General features: G+C 35.7%; 4 protein-coding genes across 4 annotated transcripts in view; 1 reads left to right on the top strand and 3 right to left on the bottom strand.

Moving 5' to 3' along the window:
- Positions 1 to 52: 52 nt before the first annotated feature.
- Positions 53 to 4,841, bottom strand: thyn1 (thymocyte nuclear protein 1). The gene is made up of 7 exons (XM_051861612.1): positions 4,604 to 4,841; positions 4,317 to 4,510; positions 3,431 to 3,499; positions 2,329 to 2,421; positions 2,149 to 2,244; positions 1,917 to 2,067; positions 53 to 202 (listed from the first exon to the last, which is right to left on the bottom strand). Exons 1-7 carry the CDS (start codon positions 4,650 to 4,652, stop codon positions 156 to 158), a joined length of 699 nt encoding a protein of 232 aa, XP_051717572.1. The 5' UTR covers positions 4,653 to 4,841; the 3' UTR covers positions 53 to 155.
- A 72-nt stretch (positions 4,842 to 4,913) lies between these two features.
- acad8 (acyl-CoA dehydrogenase family, member 8) lies at positions 4,914 to 11,677 on the top strand. The gene is made up of 11 exons (XM_051861609.1): positions 4,914 to 5,106; positions 5,846 to 5,946; positions 6,052 to 6,221; positions 6,419 to 6,528; positions 7,919 to 7,995; positions 8,072 to 8,209; positions 8,374 to 8,509; positions 8,609 to 8,706; positions 8,788 to 8,940; positions 9,029 to 9,131; positions 11,208 to 11,677. Exons 1-11 carry the CDS (start codon positions 4,989 to 4,991, stop codon positions 11,261 to 11,263), a joined length of 1,260 nt encoding a protein of 419 aa, XP_051717569.1. The 5' UTR covers positions 4,914 to 4,988; the 3' UTR covers positions 11,264 to 11,677.
- Positions 11,678 to 12,805: 1,128 nt separating this feature from the next.
- Positions 12,806 to 18,828, bottom strand: LOC127495128 (V-set and immunoglobulin domain-containing protein 2-like). The gene is made up of 7 exons (XM_051861607.1): positions 18,722 to 18,828; positions 17,880 to 18,043; positions 17,601 to 17,805; positions 16,649 to 16,807; positions 13,290 to 13,409; positions 13,060 to 13,198; positions 12,806 to 12,984 (listed from the first exon to the last, which is right to left on the bottom strand). The coding sequence occupies exons 1-7, from the start codon at positions 18,771 to 18,773 to the stop codon at positions 12,876 to 12,878; spliced, it is 948 nt and encodes a 315-aa protein (XP_051717567.1). The 5' UTR covers positions 18,774 to 18,828; the 3' UTR covers positions 12,806 to 12,875.
- Positions 18,069 to 22,180, bottom strand: part of esamb (endothelial cell adhesion molecule b) — a 43,641-nt gene continuing 39,529 nt past the window's right edge. Inside the window, exon 7 of the mRNA XM_051861606.1 lies at positions 18,069 to 20,862. Within this exon, the coding sequence (XP_051717566.1) occupies positions 20,379 to 20,862 (484 nt within the window). The 3' untranslated portion in view covers positions 18,069 to 20,378. The remainder of the gene's footprint in view (positions 20,863 to 22,180) is intronic.

Genomic DNA, 22,180 nt, shown 5'->3' with positions numbered 1-22,180 from the left:
ACTGTAACAAAATCTATTATTAAGTGTTCTGAAGGAGACAAAAGCACAAATATTTTATTAACAAAATATTTGGAATGTTTTATTGTTTATTGGAAAGTTTTAAAGAAGTGAGAGAGAATCATAATATGGGATGAAATGGACTTTCATGATGATCTTCATATTGGATCTTCATTCTCCAAACTCAGGACAAAGTCAAATTCCTCTGAAAATGAGGCAAAATTACACATAAATTATGATCTAACAATTATATGAAAGGTACTTTCCACAAAACCATATAGCTGAACAGCTGTAAATATATATAACATTTTTATAATGTGGATTTAATTTTAAGTTGTATTTTAGATTTTATTATTTTTTAATTGTTATGATTAAATATATTTTACATTTATATTCACATTTTAAACAATACTACACCACACTACATGAAAATGAGAATATACACCAATGAGCCAAAACATTATGACCACCTGCCTAATATGCTGTTGGTCCTCTGTGTGCTGCCAAAACAGAGACATGGACTCTACAAGAGCCCTGAAGGTGTCCTGTGATATCTGGCACCAAGACATTAGCAGCAGATCCTTCAAGTCCTGTAGGTTGTGAGGTGGAGCCGCCATGCATCGAACTTGTTGGTCCAGCACATCTCACAGTTGCTCAATTAGATTGAGATCTGCGAATTTGGAGGCCAAGTCAACACCTTGAACTCTTCATCAAGTTCCTTAAACCATTTCTGAACAATGTGTGCATTATCCTGCTGAAAAAGGCCACTTCCACCAGGGAAAACCATTGTCATGAAGGGGTGAACCTGGTCTGCAACAATCTTTAGGTAGGTGGCACATGTCAAATTTACGTTCACATGAATGGCCGGAGCCAGAGTTTCACAGCAGAACATTGTCCAGACATTGTCTCCCTCCACTGGCTTGTTGTCGTCCCACAGTGCATCCTGGTGCCATCACTTCACCAGGTAAATGGTGCACACGTACACGGCCGTCCACGTGATATAAAAGAAAACATGATTCATCGGAGCAGGTGACCTTCTTCCACTGTTCTTTCAATGGTGAACAGAGGTCATCATAGGCACTCTGATTGGTCTGCATCTATGCAGCACTGTGTTGTGACACATTCCTCCCATAACCATCATTAAAATTTTGTGTGACTTGAGACACAGTAGACCTTCTGAAAAGTGAAAGTGACATGTAAAGGCCAAGTATGGTAGCCCATACTCAGAATTTGTCCTCCTCATTTAACCCATCCAAGTTAGTGCACATACATTAGAAGTAGTGAGTAGTAAAAACACACACTACAAAGCATGAACACATCCGGAGCAGTGGGCAGACATTTTTGCTGTGGTGCCAGGAAGCGACTGGGGTTTAGGTGCCTTGTTCAAAGTCATTTCCTGCCAATGTTGAGAATCAAACCCGCAACCTTCGGGTTACCAGTCTGACTCTCTTACCATTAGGCCACAACTGCACTGTTTTTCGTTCTGTTGCCTCGGACCAGACGTGAGAGCCTTCGTTTCCCCTCATGCATCGCCAAGCCTTGGCCACTCAACGCTCTGTTGCCGGTTTGTGGTTTGTCCCTCCTCGGGCCACTGTTGGTAAATTCTCACCACTGCTGACCGGGAGCAAACCACAAGCCTTGATGTTCAGAGATACTCTCACCCAGTCGCCTTGCCATAACAATTTGGCCATTGTCAAAGTTGCTCAGTTCTTTTTTCTGGCCCATTTCTCCTGCATCCAACACATTGATTACAAGAACTGATTGGTTGCTTACAATCTAATCTGCCCAGACCTTACTATGTGGCCTTGATAGGAGATTGCTTCACCTGTGACTGGTCATAATGTTTTGGCTCATCAGTGTTTTTCACTTATGCTTAAAAAACAGATGAGTTGGTTTGGTGTGTACTGAATGTGAGTAACCTGCAGTGAGGGGCTGAACTGATAGTCTAGCCCTGGTGAAGAGGGCCATGTCTTTCAGGGGGCCACCCTTAGCTTTGTGCTGCAAGTGATATTTCTTCAGCTCAGCCAGAGAGATGAAACGCTTGGCCATCCTTTCAAACTGAACATCCACCTATACAGAGTTAATCTGTGGTCAGTTTTGATGGCAAAAATAGAAATATTGTATCGTTTTGTGGTCTGTGTAAATACACACCATACTCCATTTAGGGTTGTCTGCTTTGCTGGAGGGGTCATAATGAGCATCTTTCTTGTCAAATTGGGTATGGTCCACATAAGACTCCTTTACGATCTGTAAAAATAATTCATAAAATGATTCTCAATCACTGTTATTACGTGGTAAAAATGTTAAGCATCCATTGGAGTGATTCCTCACCTTCATGAGGCCAGCAATACCTGGCTCTTTGCAGTTACTATGGTAAAAGAAAGCCTGCTGGCCCACCTTCATATCTCTCATGAAATTACGTGCCTGAGGGGAAAAGTCTTCAGCATAAGTGATTGTTCTGCATGTGCTTCTTGATCAACATAATATTAAAGGTGCAATATGTAAAATTTCTGTCCGCTAGAGGCCTATTCAAAACAAAGGCGTAGCTTGATGATGCCAAGTTCATGAATGCGATTATTAACGTTACTGTAGTATGAAGCAGAGCAGGACCGAGTGTTGTGGGAGCCGGAGCGATTGCGCAACACACGCCTCACGAGCAGCAGAACTTTTATTACGCCACAGTCGCCGGCGCTGCTTCCGCTTTTCTGGTCAAGTTTATGAGGTAATGCAGCTCTGTTTATCATATTAGATACATTTGAGTGTGTTGAAAATGATGTTATAACGTTACTCTGTGCGTTCGCTCGGCGGCTGCTGTGAGACACTGTTGCACACTGCAGTAAGATAGATCGATTTTAGAGTATCATATTAAACGCTGGATGGCTTGTGTTGATAAAAGGCATGCAATTCATTTTAAAATGTATTGCATGATGGAGAAAATGCTGTGTTACTGTTACTAAAAATAAAGCAGCATCTGATCATACTATGTTAGCTACTTCACAAAATAGTGTTTTTCTCTGAGGCATGGTAAAGCATGGTACTCGCAAAAAATCAAGAAAATTTGATTTAAACAATAAGACTAGACGTGTTGAGCTATATAACAACAATTAGTTTTCTGTCTATAAATATATCACAACAGGTGTTCCCTTGTCTATTAAACATGTAATATATTAAAGCGTCTTTGGTGTTTCTATGGTTTCTACAAAATAAAACCGGAAACCGAGGGTAACGCGGGTATGAAGCAATTGACAGGCGACTCCTCACACGTCCCGGAGCCTTGGTTAAAATGGCAATTTTCTTACGATTTACAAATAGTTGGAAACATTTGGGATATTGTAAGTACTCAAGTGAACAAAATATATAACACTGGCCTAGTGGTTTTTTTGGATATTTTACTGCAAAATTCTTACATATTGCACCTTTAATAAGAGTATACCTGATAATTCCTCACTCCGTCCCAGCATCCTGTTTGATTGGGAAGGGCTTTTAGGTCCTCAATTCCAAACTGCAGTTGGGGTTGACAAGATATTATGTTATGTTATAGCATCACTTCACATTTGAGTTGTTTAATTAGGTTTACCTTCACCTATTAATATCACTTAAGAAGACTCTTCCAATAAAAAAAGCTTTAAAAATATCCCACATTTTTCCCCTTTTTCTTTATGTATTCCCCCATATGGAAGCCTACTTCCACCACATAAGAAAAAATCATGTTTTGGTAAACCATCATGACATAAAAAGTCGAAATTATGACACAAAGTTATAATTATGAAATAGTCAAAAATATGAGGTCATAATTATTACTTAAAAAGTTGAAATTATGATATACCAAGTCATAATTATGAGATAATAGTCGAGATTTTGAGATGCATAAAAAGTTATAATTATTGGAGGTGTAACAATATATTATGTCACAATACATTGCAACACAAAAATGCAACAATCTGTATGGTGGATAGTATTGTACTGTATAGAGTACTGTATTGTGAGATCATACTGTGAGAATCGTGACATGATTGTATAGTTAAACCCCTAATAATGCCATAAAACGTCAAAAATATGAGATACTAAAACATAATTTTGATAGAAAGTCAAAATTATGAGATACTAAGAAATTATTATAAGTTAAAAAGTTGATGTTATCTCATTATTGACTTTTTCAGGGGTCTTCTCAAGATTGTGACTTTTTGTCATAATTATGATTTACCAAAATAAAATATCACACTTTTGTAATTCTCTATAATGTTGTATTGTTATTGTTGGAGTTAAGCTCTTGCAAATAATAATAATAATAATAATAAATAAATAAATAAAAAGAATACCTTCACGTCCACTCCATTTTCAATTCGACTCTCAGGTTCAGACTTCATCAGCCAGTGGCTGTAAGATGCTTTGCATGTGTCATCGTTTTTATTTTTCTCCACATCATTTTTTAATGCTGCTGACCTTTTTCTTTTGCCAGTTTTGAGTTGTGCAACATCATCAGACTCCTTATTGTGTTGGGCGTCTGCATCAGCTAAAACAAGAAGCAGTTAATTATTTAAAGTGATGACTTATCGCGCATAAAACTATAAAACGATGCAACCCTTACATTAAGCAGATTACTTACTATGTTTATTAGATTTGGCGCTGCTTCGTGTTGTTTTCTTGGGTGGCATGTTTCACTGGCAATGCGAGGAAATACAAGCAAGCGCTCGTGATAAAACAGCGCCTTGGGAGATCGCATGCGGTCTGGAGAATCATAACTGGATTTAGTCCGCTTTTATTTAAAAGCCAGCCACCGAATGTGGGGTATAAAAAGATATTATTAATAATAACTATTGAAACTGCTTGTAACTTAATCTAATAACTTCATGTGCTATAAAAAGTGACCTAAAATTGCGTTAATGCTGCGCATAAATGATCCACATGAAGATATCTGTCATGAAGTTCAATCTGTTTAGAACTTCATTACCCATCATCGCCGCAGTGATTGAACGCGTCACTGAACCAACATGGCGGCGACTAGGGCACTCGTAAGAGGTGTCCGATTGGGCACATATAGCCTTGGTAGAAGTCGCAGTTTAATATTTAACAGTGTACAGAGACGAGGAATATCAGCGTGCATTGATCGTAAGTCAAATTATTTAAAGACCGTGATAATAATAATAATAACCACACAAGCAGTCAGAGAGAGACAACCACATAAGCAGTCAGTCATTTAGGATGTATGTTCCAAATAAATTGAGCTAGTATAGAACTAATGTAGATTTTAATCAGTTTAATCTCATTTTTGATTATATGTCAAATTTGGTGCAAATTTATGATTTTGAGCATCTGTCGATGGCCTAATTTCTGTTGAAATGGAGTCCTTCCCTGTTACAGGTTAAAAGTTTGGCCCTATTGGTGAAAAGGGGGTCTGTTTTTGTCTGTCTAATTTTACTGGAGTAATGCATTAAAATGTCTTTTTAATTTACTTCTTTGTTTAGTTGTGCAGGCTTGTTGAGTCAATATAATGCTTCATTAAACGTCATTGTTCCTGGAGTTTCAACATTGACAGTTTACTGAAGTTGTACAGTAAAATGTACAACCAAATGTTGTTTATTATATTAAGATATATTATAAAATTTTAATTGCATATAGATGCAAATTTAAAAAGTCCGTCCTTCTTCTATCGTCATTGGTTTGCTTTTAATGAGCTCAACCAATCATATTTGGGGGTGTGTATCGACCGCTGTTGATTGGCTCATATCAGACGCCGTTTCCTTTGATCCGTGTTGTATGGCGTTATGCTGCTGCTGCTGCTGATACATACAGTACATAAACTACACAATTACCAATTACACACTCACACCCTGCATTATTTCCACAGCCTCTATAGGTCTCACAGATGAACAGAAAGAGTTTCAGAAGGTGGCATTTGACTTTGCTGCCAACGAGATGGCACCACATATGGCAGAATGGGACCAAAAGGTAGCCTGAACATCTGACAATAGTAGTTATTGTTTATATATCATGCTGAAACATTTACCAGAGTTGAGTACTGTACATTCAAGCATAATTAATATTTTCACTTAGGAAATGTTCCCTGTGGAGGCCATGAGGAAAGCCGCCCAGTTGGGATTTGGTGGGATTTACGTGAACCCTGATGTTGGGGGCTCTGGACTCTCTCGTCTGGACACCTCTATCATATTTGAGGCTTTATCCACAGGCTGTGTCAGCACTACCGCTTATATTAGTATTCACAAGTGAGTCTCCCCTGCCTCCCACTCGCTATAAATGTCCCTACTAGCTTACTTATAAAATACTTTCAAGTTGTTGCTGCATTGTAATTATACATAATGTAGGACTAAATTAATTTTCACATAAAGTAGCAAATGTGCTTGCATATTGTTTTCCTTCTTCTTTGTGGGTTTCACATAGTGTTTATGGGTTGTGTTGTCAGCATGTGCGCCTGGATGATAGACACATTTGGAAACAAGGAGCAGAGGGAGAAATACTGTCCTGATCTCTGCTCTATGCAGAAATTTGCCTCATACTGTCTCACAGAACCTGGTAACATTTTTCTGTATTCCTTTGTGGGCTATATCAGTGTTATCCTTAAAGGGTTAGTTCACCCAAAAATGAAAATTCTGTCATTATTTACTCACCCTCATGTCGTTCCACACCCGTAAAACCTTCGATTCATCTTCATTTTTGATGATATCTGATAGCTCAGTGAGGCCTTCATTGCCAGCAAGATAATTAACACTTTCAGATGCCCAGAAAGCTACTAAAGACAAATTTAAAACAGTTCATGTGACTACAGTGGTTCAACCTTAATGTTATGAAGCGACGAGAATACTTTTTGTGCGCCAAAAAAACAAAACAACGACTTTATTCAACAATATCTAGTGATGGGTGATTTCAAAACACTGCTTCATGAAGCTTCGAAGCTTTACAAATCTCTCCCCCCCCATTGAACCGTTGAAATTTCGAAACACTTATGATGTAACAAAGCTTCGTTTACTGAAATCACATGACTTTCACACTCTGAACCACTGATTCAAAACAAAAGATTTGTAAAGCTTCGAAGCTTCTTAAAGCAGTGTTTTGAAATTGCCCGTCACTAGATATTGTTGAATAGTCATTCAAAGTTATTTTGTTTTTTGGCGCACAAAAAGTATTTTCGTCGCTTCATAACATTAAGGTTGAACCACTGTAGTCACATGAACTGTTTTAAATGTCTTTAGTAGCTTTCTGGGCACTGAAAGTGTTAATTGTCTTGCTGGAGATGCAGGCCTCACTGAGCCATCGGATTTTATCAAAAATATCTTAATTTGTCTTACGGGTTTGGAACGACACAAGGGTGAGTAATTAATGACAGAATTTTCATTTTTGGGTGAACTAAACCTTTAACCAAAATGTCTTAATTTAAAATAAAATGAAATATAAATATCAGATGAAAAATTAAGAAATGTTGCCTTTGCAGCTAACTGAAATTAAGTTGACGTACTAAAATTACTAAAACTAAAGCTAAATATTTAAAATAATAATAATAAAAAAAATGACAACAGCACAAAAATTACTTAAAAACTTAAACTAAAATTAATATGAAAATATAAAAATAAATGCTAATTAAAAATATTAAAATTTGGCCACTATATATATATATATATATATATATATATTCATTTTTAGTTTAAGTTTTAGTAATTATGTTATATGCTTATGTTACTGTGTTTTGTTTATATTTTTATTAGTTTTTGTGTGTATAGAAATAATGCTAAAATTACACTGGAATATTTTCAGTGCACATATGAATGAATGAGTGTTTATGTTGTTAAAGAAACATTTAGAAATGTCATTTTACACTTAAAATGTTTTTTTTTTTTTTTTTTTTTTTTAATGCCCTAGATATTTAAGACATTGTTGTCATATTTGTAATATTTTTTTATTACCCCAGGTAGCGGGAGTGATGCTGCTTCACTTATAACCAGCGCAAAGCTCCAAGGAGATCATTATATTCTGAATGGCTCCAAGGTACATAGACAAATGATTGAGACATTGACAAAGGTCTCCATGAAGCTTCCCAACAGTTTTCCATGTTTTCCATCAGGCGTTCATTAGTGGAGGTGGAGACACAGATGTTTATGTGGTCATGTGCAGGACAGGTGGGAAGGGACCTAAGGGGATCTCCTGCCTGGTGGTTGAAAAAGGAACTCCTGGACTCAGCTTTGGCAAAAAAGAGAAGAAGGTAATGAATGTTTTCGGTCTAAACCAGGGGTGTCCAAGTTTCAGGACACTCCTGTTCTGAACGTTTTATTTAGAATGAGTGAATTTCAAAAGAGTGTTAAAGGTTGTCCAGCAGGTGGCAGAATTCAGTTATTTATTTATAAACCGTGCACTAACATTCTACAGGTAGGTTGGAACTCACAGCCAACCCGAGCTGTGATATTTGAGGACTGTGCTGTCCCAGTGACCAATCGGCTTGGAGCAGAGGGGGAGGGCTTCAGCATTGCCATGAAAGGCCTTAATGGAGGCAGAATTAATATTGGTGAATTGTTTCATAACATTGATTTGAAACCATTTTGATATCCTATTTATTTCAAGCCTTTTTTGTGACTGTTTAATGCAAGTGCTCTTGTACCCACAGCTTCTTGCTCTCTTGGAGCAGCTCATGCATCTGTGCTTCTGGCTCGAGATCACATGTGTGTGCGTAAACAGTTTGGAGAAACACTATCGAACAGCCAGGTACCAGCTGAATTGTCCAGCACTGATCTTTCTAATAGGTTTTGATCGAAATAGGAAGGTGTAATTGTTGTCTATATTCAGTTCCTGCAGTTTAAGCTGGCTGAGATGGCCACTAAGCTGGTCGCCTCTCGGCTGCTGGTGCGTCAGGCGGCGTTGGCTCTGCAGGAGGGGCGACCAGACGCCGTCTCGCTCTGCTCGATGGCCAAGCTCTTCGTGACAGATGAATGTTTTTCAGTAAGTGTATATATACACATTGCTCCATCACCTGAGTGATGTTGTTATATAAATACGTAAATGAGTCTTTTGTGATCCTCTCTTTCAGATATGTAACCAGGCCTTACAGATACATGGAGGTTATGGTTACCTAAAGGACTATGCAGTGCAGCAGTACGTCAGAGACATTAGAGTACATCAGATATTGGAGGGTAATGACTTTTTATAAAAAGTTTACACTTTATTTTAAGATGCCCTTGTTTCACTGTAATTATACATTTAAGTACTGAGTAATATGACATGAAATGAAAATTCTGTCATTAATTCCATTAATTCGTTCCACATCCGTAAGACCTTCATTCATCTTCGGAACACAAATTAAGATGAAATCCGATGGCTCAGTGAGGCCACTATTGAGAGCAAAGCCACCAAACCTCTCAAGATCCAGAAAGGTACTAAAACATATTTAAAACTAGGGATGCACCAATACCAGTATCGGTATCGGGCCGATACCAAGCTCATGTACTTGTACTTGTAAAAATACCCCCGATACCAAAGGCCGATACCTCACGTGACATAACTGACAGAATTTTCCGTGCACAGATACACCGGCGGCAGCAGCAGAAACAATGTCAGCCTCAGAGGTGTGTGGAAATACTTCAAATTAATGATGACAACCCACACATTGCGAACTGCATGCTTTCAATCACAATTCATTATCGATTAGTGAAGGCGGGATAGACGGAATCGCGCTGAATGACGCAGACCAGAAGCGCTCTCTCTCTCTTTCTCGCATGTGCTCTCTCTCTTTCTTGCACGCGATCAGTTCTCCTTGTGCCTGAATGGTCAAATGCACAAATAGTTGTCAAAATGTCCATGGTGTGGAGTATCTCACGTAAGTACAGTCGGTTATGGCTTAAGTGGACGTAAACATTTGGGTGAAAACAGGATATGTGTCAGTATCCATGGATTCGGTCTTAAAGGGACCGTAGCCTATATTTGTCATTAATGTTAATAAAACAACAAAATATTTTAAATAAATGTATACATGGTAAATAAACCTACTGTATCTGAAAAACGAGTTTATTTCATTTGTATCTCTATAGTATTTGTTGTATTGTTTGTAATTTGTTTGTAAATTTCTTTTTATATAACAACAATTATATATATTGGTAATTATGCCCTTTGAAGGTTATTGGACACTGAATTTTTTGTTCTTTAAGTTTGTGACAAGCACATAAAAATTATTACTTTTTTCATTAGAGTAATAATAAAGAAGCTGTCCTGCATTCATTAGTCTCACTGTGTTGTGCTTGAAAACTGCAACATCAAAAAAAAAAAAAAAAAAAGAGAGAGAGAGAGAAATTAAAAAATGTATAGGCATCGGTATCGGCGAGTACTAGAAAAAAAGTATCGGTACTCGGTCCTTAAAAAATGGTATCAGTGCATCCCTATTTAAAACAGTTCATGTGAGTACATTGGTTCTACCTTAATATTATAAAGTGATGAATACTTTTTGTGCGCCAAAAAAAAACAAAATAACGACTTTTCAACAATATCTCGTGATGGCCGATTTCAAAACACTGCTTCTGAGCTTTACGAATCTTTTGTTTAGAATTAGTGATTCGGATCTCCTAGCAAACGACTAACTTGAAATCGGCCACTAGAAATTGTTGAAAAGTCATTATTTTGCTTTTTTGGCGCACAAAAAGTATTCTTGTCGCTTTATAATATTAAGGTAGAACCACTGTACTCACATGAACTGATTTAAATATGTTTTTAGTACATTTATGGATCTTGAGAGGTTTGGTGGCTTTGCTCTCAATAGAGGAGCTCACTGAACCATCGGATTTCATCAAAAATATCTTAATTTGTGTTACGAAGATGAACGGAGGTCTTACGGGTGTAGAACGACATGAGGGTGAGTAATAAATGACATTATTTTTATTTTTGGGTGAACTAACTACAAAATTAACTACATGTACTTGCTATAGGGTTAAGGTTAGGATTATTGTTTGGTTTCAGGTTAGTTGCATGTAATTATGCATAACCGATGGTTATTACTGTACTACATGAGTAACAAAGACACTAAAATATAGTGTTACAAGTAACTCATGTAGTAGTAGTTGTAATGTATCTAAAAATGTATCTGTAGTATTATTTCAATTTTTTTAAATAATAAGAATTATAATTTATTAATAAAATTGACTTGTTCTTGTGGGTTTGGGTAGAATGCAGTATTATTTTCATGACCCTTTTCATTTAACATTGTTCTTTCTTTTGTTTAGGTACAAATGAAGTGATGAGGATGATCATTGCGAGAAGTTTGCTCACTGAATCATGATGTTCATGAATGCAATGGATTTATATATGTATATCTCCCATACGTGACTATAGAGATTACTGATCTTTCACACTCCAGTATCTGTTGATTTTGATTATGAGCTGTCAACAGTATTTTATGGAGAATGTTCAGAAAGTTTATGCCTTAAACACATGAATTAGTAAATACAGATTACAGTGTTTATTATAATAACACACTGAGAAATTTAGTTTGTTTGGGGGTAAAAATTCTGGCAGGTTACAAGACGATATTTGAAGAGAAAACACTGGCACAATGTCAAAGCTTAAAGGATTAGTTCACTTTCAAATGAAAATTACCCCGAGCTTTACTCAACTTCAAGCCATCTTAGGTGTATATGATTTTCTTGTTTCTGACGAAGACAATCAGAGAAATATTAATAAATATCCTGACGCATTCAAGCCTTATAATGGCAGTAATGCGCTACCAAACGAGTATGAGCTGAAGAAAGCATCTCCATCCACATCCATCCATCATAAACGCATACTCCACATGGCTCCGGAGGGTTAATAAAGGCCTTCTGAAGCGAAGTGATGCGTTTGTGTAAAAAAAATAACCATATTTAACAAGTTATGAAGCAAAATATCCAGCTTCCGCCAGACCGCCTTCTGTATTCTTCAGAAAGCTTACGCTCTACATCCTATGCCTTCCCTGTTCAACTTACGGAACTGACTCAACGCCAGTTACGTTTTTTCCGTAATTTGAATATGGAAGGCGATCTGGCGGAAGCTAGATATCTTGTTAAATATGGATATTTTTTTTTACACAAACAGAAGGCCTTTATTAACCCTCCGGAGCCGTGTGGAGTACGTTTATGATGGATGGATGTGGATGGAGACACTTTCTTCAGCTCATACTCGTTTGGTAGCACATTACTGCCATTATAAAGCTCGGATGCGTCAGGATATTTATTAATATTTCTCTGATTGTCTTTGTCAGAAACAAGAAAGTCATACACACCTAGGATGGCTTGAGGGTGAGTAAAGCGTGGGGTAATTTTCATTTGAAAGTGAACTAATCCTTTAAGGCATTTACAAAAATTACTGAAACACTAGTTTAGTTGAAATCAATATTGTAACAAATCTGTCAATTTATGTACATTGTGGATATCAGATTAATTCAATATTCAACCATTTTTGTCACAGACGGCTTTCTTTGTGAGACCATTTTTAAAGCACAGAAGATCAAGTCACAATTCAAGTGTGGCTTTATACTGTTTGTCCTCATTACAGAGTATATAAATCTGATCCTCATGTTATTTTTAAAATGACTGTTGTGACTGTTTATAACTGTCTTGTGCTCCCTGTGAAATTAAAGGAAAAAAAAATGTTTTGATGAAACTTTCCACAAAGGCTGTTTGGGTTTCACCTGAAAATCTGTTTTTGTATGTCTTATCAACATGAGTTTACAATGCTGTCATATTAGATAAGAATTAAAACGTTTATATCTATATTACAAAGGTTATAATATCTTCAACTCAATATTAAAGTAGTATTGAATAAAAAAGGAAGTACAAAAGTATGCTTAGGTTAAAAAAAGTATTTTTTATTGTAGACTTTATTGCAGACAGATGCAAAAGCAGTGTCTGAGGAGACTAAACAAGTGGACTAAAGTGAGACACTTTCAAGTCTTCAGTATCCGATTGAACGGGAAGTACTTTCCCTCCACTCTGCTGATGAGGTGCTGAATTGTTGTTCACCTGACTTTTGAAGAGAAAACGATGAATGAAAAATCTTGCTTGAACATCACATCTAGTTTACAGAAGTTTAAATACACACCTAAGCTCATTTGCATACATTTTCTGGATGTGCTTCTTCCTGTTCCAGGTGATATAAGAAACTGTCACACCAAACAGCAGAAGAACGAAGAAGATTCCCATCAACACTCCACCAATTGCAGCTGCGCTTCTTCCTCCATCTTAGAATAGAACAGCATGTCAATGATCTTAGTATTCAGTGATGTCAGAGCAGAGTGTGTGTGTGTGTGTGTGTGTGTGTGTGGTACTCACAGGTCACTCTGAGGGTTATGCTGCACACTGCCTGACCGAGCTCATTAGACGCTTTACATGTGTAGGTACTAGCAAAGGCATCAGACAGGTTGCGCAATATCAGAGAGCCGGTGTGCTGATCTGAAGCACAGATGAGACATGAGTTTTAGTGATCATTTTAAACAATTGATACAATAACTCGAGAGAAGTGTGGTCGATGACATGGTGACCTTATGTGCCAGAGAAAGAAGTGCGCAGCCATCTTTAGAATTTTGTGTTTGAACTTCCTTTTTTGCGGTAGCTCTGTATATTTCTATGGCATCGCTGTCTCCTAACGTTCCCCTAACGTTAGTATTTGGTTCCCATTTGGTTATTTTTTGAGAACCAAATAATAGCATTCTGGGAACTTTCTTTTTAGGTTTTATTTTTTGCAACCGTAAAATAACGTTCTCAGAATGTAGCAGGGAGGTCATTTTTTAAATAACCTAAAAATAACTTATACAGAACGTTCCCTAATAGTTATTTAGGTTTTTATTTTCCAACCATAAAATAACATTCCCAGAACGTTGCAGGGTGGTTATTTTTAAATAACCTAAAAACATTCCCTAATGGTTATTTTAAGGTTATTATTTACTAAACATTATGTTTTTGTTTAATGACCTATACAGAGCTCTGAAATTAGTTTAATACAGCATTTATGTTAAAATTAGATCAACGAAACGCGTTATAATGGTCAGATGAATCCAACTTTATAGTTAAAATATTAAACCAGTGTTAAGCAATGTGAAAAACACAGAAATCATCATCGTTTCTATCTTCATTTACTGCACGCGTCTGATCTGCACACGCTTCTCCAGCACGTGCTTTCTCCTGTTAAAATAACGTTAGAGGAACGTTAGAATAACATTATAGGAACGTTAAAATAATGTTAGAGGAACATTAGAATAACGTTAAAGGAACGTTCAATAAATGTTAGGGGAATGTTAAAATAAGGTTAGGAGAACGTGAAAATAAAGTTAGGGGAATGTTAAAATAACTTTAGGGGAACGTTAGAATAATGTTAAAGGAACGTTAAATAAACATTAGGGGAACGTTAGAATAACGTTAGGGGAACGTTAGAATAACATTAGAATAACGTTAAAGGAACGTTAAAATAACGTTAGGGGAACGTTAGAATAACATAGGAATGTTAAAATAATGTTAGAGGAATATTAGAATAACGTTAAAGGAACATTAAATAAACGTTAGAATAACGTTAAAGGAACGTTAAATAAATGTTAGGGGAATGTTAGAATAACGTTAGGAGAACGTGAAAATAAAGTTAAGGGAAGGTTAGAATAATGTTAAAGGAAAGTTAGAATAACATTATAGAAACATTAAAATAACATTAGGGGGACATTAAAATAACATTAAAGGAATGTTAAAATAACGTTAGGGGAACAATAGAATAATGTTAGGGGAACGTAGAATAACATTAGAATAACGTTAAAGGAATGTTAAAATGACGTTAGGGGAACGTTAGAATAACATTATAGGAACGTTAAAATAACGTTAGGGGAGCGTTAGCATAACAGAATAATGTTAAAGGAATGTTAAAATAATGTTAGGGGAACATTAGAATAACATAGAATCATTAAAATAACATTAGGGGGACATTAGAAAAACGTTAGGAGAACATTAAAATAACATTAAAGGAATGTTAAAATAACGTTAGGGGAACGTTAGAATAACGTTATAGGAACGTTAGAATAATGTTAAAGGAACGTTAAATAAACATTAGGGGAACGTTAGAATAACGTTATACGAACGTTAAAATAACGTTAGAGGAACATTAAATAAACGTTGGGGAACGTTAAATAAATGTTAGGGGAATGTTAGAATAACGTTAGGAGAACGTGAAAATAAAGTTAGGGGAAGGTTAGAATAATGTTAAAGGAACGTTAGAATAACATTATAGAAACATTAAAATAACATTAGGGGGACATAAGAATAACGTTAGGAGAACATTAAAATAACATTAAAGGAATGTTAAAATAACTTTAGGGGAACGTTAGAATAATGTTAAAGGAACGTTAAATAAACATTAGGGGAACGTTAGAATAACGTTAGGGGAACGTTAGAATAACATTAGAATAATGTTAAAGGAACGTTAAAATAACGTTAGGGGAACGTTAGAATAACATAGGAATGTTAAAATAATGTTAGAGGAATATTAGAATAACGTTAAAGGAACATTAAATAAACGTTAGAATAACGTTAAAGGAACGTTAAATAAATGTTAGGGGAATGTTAGAATAACGTTAGGAGAACGTGAAAATAAAGTTAAGGGAAGGTTAGAATAATGTTAAAGGAAAGTTAGAATAACATTATAGAAACATTAAAATAACATTAGGGGGACATTAAAATAACATTAAAGGAATGTTAAAATAACGTTAGGGGAACAATAGAATAATGTTAGGGGAACGTAGAATAACATTAGAATAACGTTAAAGGAACGTTAAAATGACGTTAGGGGAACGTTAGAATAACATTATAGGAACGTTAAAATAACGTTAGGGGAGCGTTAGCATAACAGAATAATGTTAAAGGAACGTTAAAATAATGTTAGGGGAACATTAGAATAACATAGAATCATTAAAATAACATTAGGGGGACATTAGAAAAACGTTAGGAGAACATTCAAATAACATTAAAGGAATGTTAAAATAACGTTAAGGGAATGTTAGAATAACGTTAAAGGAACGTTAAATAAACATTAGGGGAACGTTAGAATAACATTAGGGGAACGTTAGAATAACTGAATAACGTTAAGAGAACATTAAAATAATGTTAGAGGGACGTTAGAATAACGTTACAGGAATGTTAAAATAATGTTAGGGGAACGTTAGAATAATGTTAAAGGACCATTAAATAAACGTTAGGGGAACCTTAGAATAACGTTAAAGGAATGTTAAAATAAATGTTATAATTACCTTCTACAGTCCAAAAACTAACATTCTATTTCCGTAAAGAAAACTTTCGTTACCCAAAAACTAACTTTAAAAAGAATGTTCCGGGAACCAAAAACTAACGTTCTTCGAACCAAACATTGCTGGTTAGCTGGTGAAGTGGATTTACTTATTGTAGAGTTAACTAAAGTTATCATGAGCATTGTAATGTTTGAAGCGGATGTCATAATAAATGTCAGTAGATCTGGAAGATTTTAAAATGAGTGGTTCATTCATAAATCCAAGATCTTACTTTCATACTGTGGAAATACAAAGGGATAGAACACAGTGAGCGCAGAGCTGAAAAGGGGCGGGGCTACATTAGGTCTATTTTCAGGTGGTAGAATCAAGTAGTTAGAGAGTGCTGGGCTGCAGTGTTATTGCAGCAGGTACCTTCAATGAAACTGTCTGGTGGCAGAGCGGCTACATTCTGTTCTCTGTGCCATGAATAGATGGGTGTGGGGAGACCCTGGGAGGACTGACAAATCAGAGTGACATCATTTCCCATGTAAGTGTCTCCCTGCAGCTGACATACTGGCACTGATGGAGGAACTGATGATGGAGAGAACAATATATGAACATACATACAGCACCATCCATGAGTGCATAGTTCAGTCATCAAGCAAAATGCTAGGAGGTTCGCAGAAAAGCTTAGAGAAAAGTTGTGAAATGTAGTAAATAAATAAATATTATCATGTAAAATTAGTTGAAATGTACCACATTACACATTATTACTGGTGAATTATGAGTTCTAAAGATAAAAAAAAAAAGTAATTAGATTAATCACAATTATTTATTGTAACACAGTATGTTTCTCTCAGTAAAAATAAAGCTGTTAAAAATGTTTTTGTTGATTGAAATAAAGCTGAAAATAAAATAAAATATATATTAGATGAAAAACAAAAATTAGAAATGTTGCCTTGGCAGTTAACTGAAATAAGTTGAAGTACTGAAAAATAAAACTGAATATTAAAAAAAAATAATAAAAAAAAAATGACAAAAGCACAACAACATTACTAAACATTAAACTAAAATTAAAAATAAAATGTAAAAATAAAGGCTAATTCAAAATATGAATACATAATAGTATATAAATAATACTAAATTAACACTTGCACTTCAGATTTGTATAATTTATAAGTACTCTAATGACAGGGAAATTTCAATTTAATAGAATAGAAATTAAAAAGTAAATATTTTAATAAATATTAATATTTTAAAAAATTAATAATAAAAAAACTTTTTTCAGATTATATTTTATGCATTTTGTGAATGGATTTAAGGAAAATATTTGGGGGTCAGTGGCATCAAAACATTTGAAAACTCGTGATATATGCCATCTTACCTAGTACAGTGAGATTGATTAGACCTTGTCCGCTGCCGGACCAGTCATTTGGGTTAGTCACCTCACAAATATACAGCCCAGCATCAGATGGTTGGGCACTGACAATCCTGATGGAAGCGACACCTGACACTGGAGGGTTCTGTACAAGAGCCATCCTTCCATCCCAAGAGTTCACCCAGTATACCCTCCCATTGTAGTACAGCAGCTGTGTCAAAAATGACATTGAGATCAACAGACTGGTGGTTTATTGTAACTGTCTCTGAGTATTGCTGTTCTCACCCTCTTGGCTTGGACAGCAGAAGTTCCTGGAGAAGCGTAACGCCACTCCAGGGTGAAGCCCTCTGAGATGTGTGTATTATATGTGCAGGTCAGCTCAGCCGATGAACCCGACCGTACAAACAGTGAGGGCTTTACCAAAATTGCCTGCCATGACCTCACTACATCTGCACAAGGACAAAGCAAACATCTGGAGGTTATGCTCTATGCCTTGAGAAACCTTAATTATTAATCATAACTTCATAATGAAATTAAAAACAGGACAACATACACTACAAAGGTTTTGGTCAGTAAGATTTTAAAAAAAAAAAAGAAAGAAAGAAAGAAAAAAAAAAGAAATTAATACTTTTATTCAGAAAGTAGCTATGCTTTAAATTGATCACAAGTCACAAGACATTTATAATGTTACAAAAGATTTCTATATCAAATAAATGCTGTTCTTTTGATATTTCTATTCATGAAAGAATCATGAAAAATGTATCATGGTTTTCACAAAAAATAAGCAGCACAAATGTTTTCAACATTGATAGTAATAATAATATGTTTCTTGAGCAGCAAATCAGCATATTAGAATGATTTCTGAAGGATCATGTGACACTGAAGATGCTGAAAATTCAGCTTTGCCATCACAACAATAAATATATACCGAAATGGAAAAGTTATTTTAAAGTGTAATATTTCACAATATTACTGTTTTACTGTATTTTTGATCAAATAAATGCAGCCTTGGTGAGCATAAGAGATTTCTTTTAAAAACAATTTAAAAACTCAATTTTCTATATACTAATTATAAACCTATTTCAATTCAGTATGTAATGACTGAAAAGGGCGATGGAATTACTCACCAAAGTACTGGAATAAAATCCATGTTGTGAGGACAGTGTGACCAAATGGCATTATCTTTTTAATATTTTGTTGTCCTTGCACTGAGATAAGAAACAGCTCATAACTGGTAGGCTCTGACTAACAGAAAGCATAACAATGTACAGACTGTGCTTGCAAAAAGGGAGGTAGGTGTGGCTAAACATTTCTTATAGTTCTTTACTAAAGCTTTTTCTTAAAAAATGGTTAGAAAAATCACCCATGAAAAAAGTCGCCTATTCCATAGCTAAGACAACAACCAATATTATTATGAACAACAATATTGATTTTATACTAACTTCTAAAAAAAAGGTTGATTTTGAAGGTGTTAACAAGAAAAAGACATTTTTGTTATGGCCATTATAGAAATTGGGGGCTCGTCCGGGATCTTAACCAAGTTAAAAAAGAAAAATGCTACACCTAAAATAAAGTTTCTGATTCTAATATTTAAGATACTGGTTTGTTTAATGACAGGGTCAATCAAATGCCACATGAAAGAACTATGCTTTTTTTTAATCAACTGTAATATAAAATTTTGAACAATGTTTTACAATGCAATTTTGTATTGGTTTAATAAGCAGAACATTATGGTAAGTGATCAAAACAAGTACTACCACTTGAACCTCACTGAGGCATTTTCCACCTCCAAGACTTTTTCTTGCCTCTCTGCTTCCATCATGTGGACAGTTACAGCATAATGGTTTTTCTATTGTATATGATGCCAATTTTGAAATAACAAAATGAGTGAAAAAGGCCTGCACAGAGAATAACATTCCGCATTAACACATATCAAACTATCAAAAATGTTAAAACATTGCTTCCAATATTCAAGTCATTAAACCACAAGGCTAGTTTTTCAAATATTATCATGAACACATGAATGAATAAAAACGTACACTTCCATGTAACTTACATGATCAAATTTTTTACAGACTAAGAGTCCTTCCTGCTCCAGTAAACAAGCACAGCAGTTTCTGGCATTTATGTAAATCATAAGACATTTTAAGATAGCATTTTCATGGGTATTCATTTTATTTTCTATTTTAAAGTCATCCCTTTTCTCTATAAACTATAACTATAAATTCCTCTGAATGGCCAGAAATGTTTAATTTTGAAAATAAAAGCACTGCTCATCTTTAGATATCTGTCAGCTGCTTGACAGAAAAAGAGAAAACTCCTGAGAGAAACGGAGGCACAAGAGGCACAAGAACAGCCGATGCAAAATATTTGTGAACTATTGAATTAACACCTGTAAATTTAAATGAATAACTAAATAACTGGATAAATATGAATCCATAAACAGTGAACATCATCAGTGACATCCGCGTCCATTCATAACATCTAGTCTTATAAATGTACAACACTGTAAAGTTGACAAAATAAATTAAAAATACTGTTCTCGGTCAGTATAACAATTTGATGATGAACACATCAAAACACAAATTATGCTCAGTAAAAAAACACATAGAATACTTTATAAAACAAACCAAAGGTGTTTTTGACAATTAACTATATTTTACTTTACTTACTTTAATCTGTATAAAAACTAAGCCAAATTTTGTTATATTTATAGCCACCTTTGTCAAAACTCTCCCTCATAAGTTTTGAAAGTCTTTAGCACATTATTTGACTTTAGAGACGTTACACCAGTGACCCGGCGTGGTTCTGGGTGGGCACCATAACTGGCACTGCCCCCATGCGGGACAGAGTAGCAGTGTTTATAGGCATGTTGAGCGGACATGGGGCCTGTGGCTGCGGCCCCTCAGTCCTGTGTGTGGAGCAGCTGTTGGGGTTGAGGCCTGCGGGACTGTGGTGGCGATGATGGTGAGGGTGGCGAAGTGTGTGATTGGGTGTGCTGCTGGCGTTGTATCCGGGCAGGCCGTGTAGTGGGTTGGGATCCCCTGGGCGGAGGCGGTAAGTGGTTGTGCTACCAGAAGTGGTGAGGATGGAGGCGGTGTCCAAGGCACCTGGGGGGTATGGGTAATGGTTGTTTTGGAGTGGATTGTGAGGGTCCTGTGCAGGAGGGCTGGTGGCTATGGAGGACAACGTGCCATTCTTTGATATGATGTCCGATCCTGTGCCACTTTTAGCCCAGGAGACGCGTTTCGGGGCCTGTGCGTCTTCCCTAAAGCAATGGAAAGCAAATACTGTAATACACACATCTAATATGTAGCATTATGACAGTGGTGGACGAAGTACACAGATCAAATACAGATACCCTAATATAAAATATTACTCCAGTAAAAGTACTTTTGAAATTTACTTGAGAAAAAATACAAAAGTACTAATCAATTTTCTAGCCAGCATTAGTAAGACTAGTCATTATTTAGCACTGATAAGAAGATTAGTGCAGACATTTAATGTATTGATCTGCAAATAAGCAAACTTTATCACCAAAACTTATTATACACTATTACATTTTTAAACCTCAATATACTAAAATATCAATTTAAACCGATAAATTCTGTCATCATTTACTCACCCTCAGGTTGTTCCAAACCTGTATTAATTTCTTTCTTGTGCTGAACACAAAAGAAGATATTTTGAAGAATGTTGGTAACTGGTCCCCACTGACATCCATAGTATTTTTTTATACTATGGAAGTCAATGGGAACCAGCAACTGTTTGGTTACCAACATTCTTCAAAATATCTTCCTTTATGTTCAAAAGAAGAAAGAAATTAATACAGGTTTAGAACAACTTGAGGGTGAGTAACTGATGACAGAATGTACTTTTTTGGGTGATAGTTACAAACAAGTGTACAAACAAGTGAAATAATACAAAAATAAGTGAAATAGTATTTTACAATGAGTATTTTAAAATACATATAGTATTTTAAAATGAAGAAAAACAAAATTTGTGTAAATATGTGGTGACAAATAGTATAAAAATACAATCTACAGACATCACATGGGGCAAAATGCGAAAACATTTCATGCAAACATACTAGTTTTACATCATTGCTACATCAGCTGGGAAGATGTGCTGTATGGCTATTAATTTGCTTTTTTTTTTTTTTTTTACCTAAAATAATTGACCCCGTCAGGGTTGCCAGGTTTTCACAACAAAACCTGCCCAATTGCTGCTCAAAACTAGTCCAAAACTAGCCCAATTGCGTTCCGGGAGGTAAAATCTGTGCTGCATTCCAGGGGCTAAATATCATGTTATTTGGGGTTGCTTCAACCCGCGAACATGAAAAACAACCCGCGGCAACAGTGTTAAAGTAGCCCAATTCGGCGGGGAAACCACGGACTTGACAACACTGGACCCTATACAGGCAGTGACACACGAATGCGGGCATGTCCACATTCAAGCGTTTCAATGATCTTAGCTCGTCCTTCTACAGCAGATTTAGTTCACAAATAACTGACAGTCGTGATATTCATTTACAATAATCAATACTAAAATTTCACATTTGTAACTTTTTTCTCAATAGGTCGCGA

This window comes from Ctenopharyngodon idella, chromosome 15, assembly GCF_019924925.1.
Source record: "Ctenopharyngodon idella isolate HZGC_01 chromosome 15, HZGC01, whole genome shotgun sequence".
Lineage (NCBI taxonomy): Eukaryota > Metazoa > Chordata > Actinopteri > Cypriniformes > Xenocyprididae > Ctenopharyngodon > Ctenopharyngodon idella.
Note: the sequence above shows the minus strand (reverse complement) of the source record. Positions and strands in the feature narration are given on the sequence as shown.

Bases quoted from the DNA above. Each gene is read 5' to 3' on its own strand.
- thyn1 (XM_051861612.1), bottom strand. From the start codon at position 4,652: ATGCCACCCAAGAAAACAACACGAAGCAGCGCCAAATCTAATAAACAT. The intron at 2,068-2,148 runs GTGTGTATTTAC...AACTCTGTATAG, and splicing joins ACAACCCTAAATGGAGTATG to GTGGATGTTCAGTTTGAAAG. The intron at 203-1,916 runs GTTACTCACATT...CCTCATTTTCAG, and splicing joins AGTTCAGCCCCTCACTGCAG to AGGAATTTGACTTTGTCCTG.
- acad8 (XM_051861609.1), top strand. From the start codon at position 4,989: ATGGCGGCGACTAGGGCACTCGTAAGAGGTGTCCGATTGGGCACATAT. The intron at 7,996-8,071 runs GTACATAGACAA...GTTTTCCATCAG, and splicing joins ATATTCTGAATGGCTCCAAG to GCGTTCATTAGTGGAGGTGG. The intron at 8,941-9,028 runs GTAAGTGTATAT...CCTCTCTTTCAG, and splicing joins TGACAGATGAATGTTTTTCA to ATATGTAACCAGGCCTTACA.
- LOC127495128 (XM_051861607.1), bottom strand. From the start codon at position 18,773: ATGCCATTTGGTCACACTGTCCTCACAACATGGATTTTATTCCAGTAC. The intron at 18,044-18,721 runs GTGAGTAATTCC...GTCCTTGTGCAG, and splicing joins GATTTTATTCCAGTACTTTG to ATGTAGTGAGGTCATGGCAG. The intron at 13,199-13,289 runs GTGAGTACCACA...TTCTATTCTAAG, and splicing joins CATAACCCTCAGAGTGACCT to ATGGAGGAAGAAGCGCAGCT.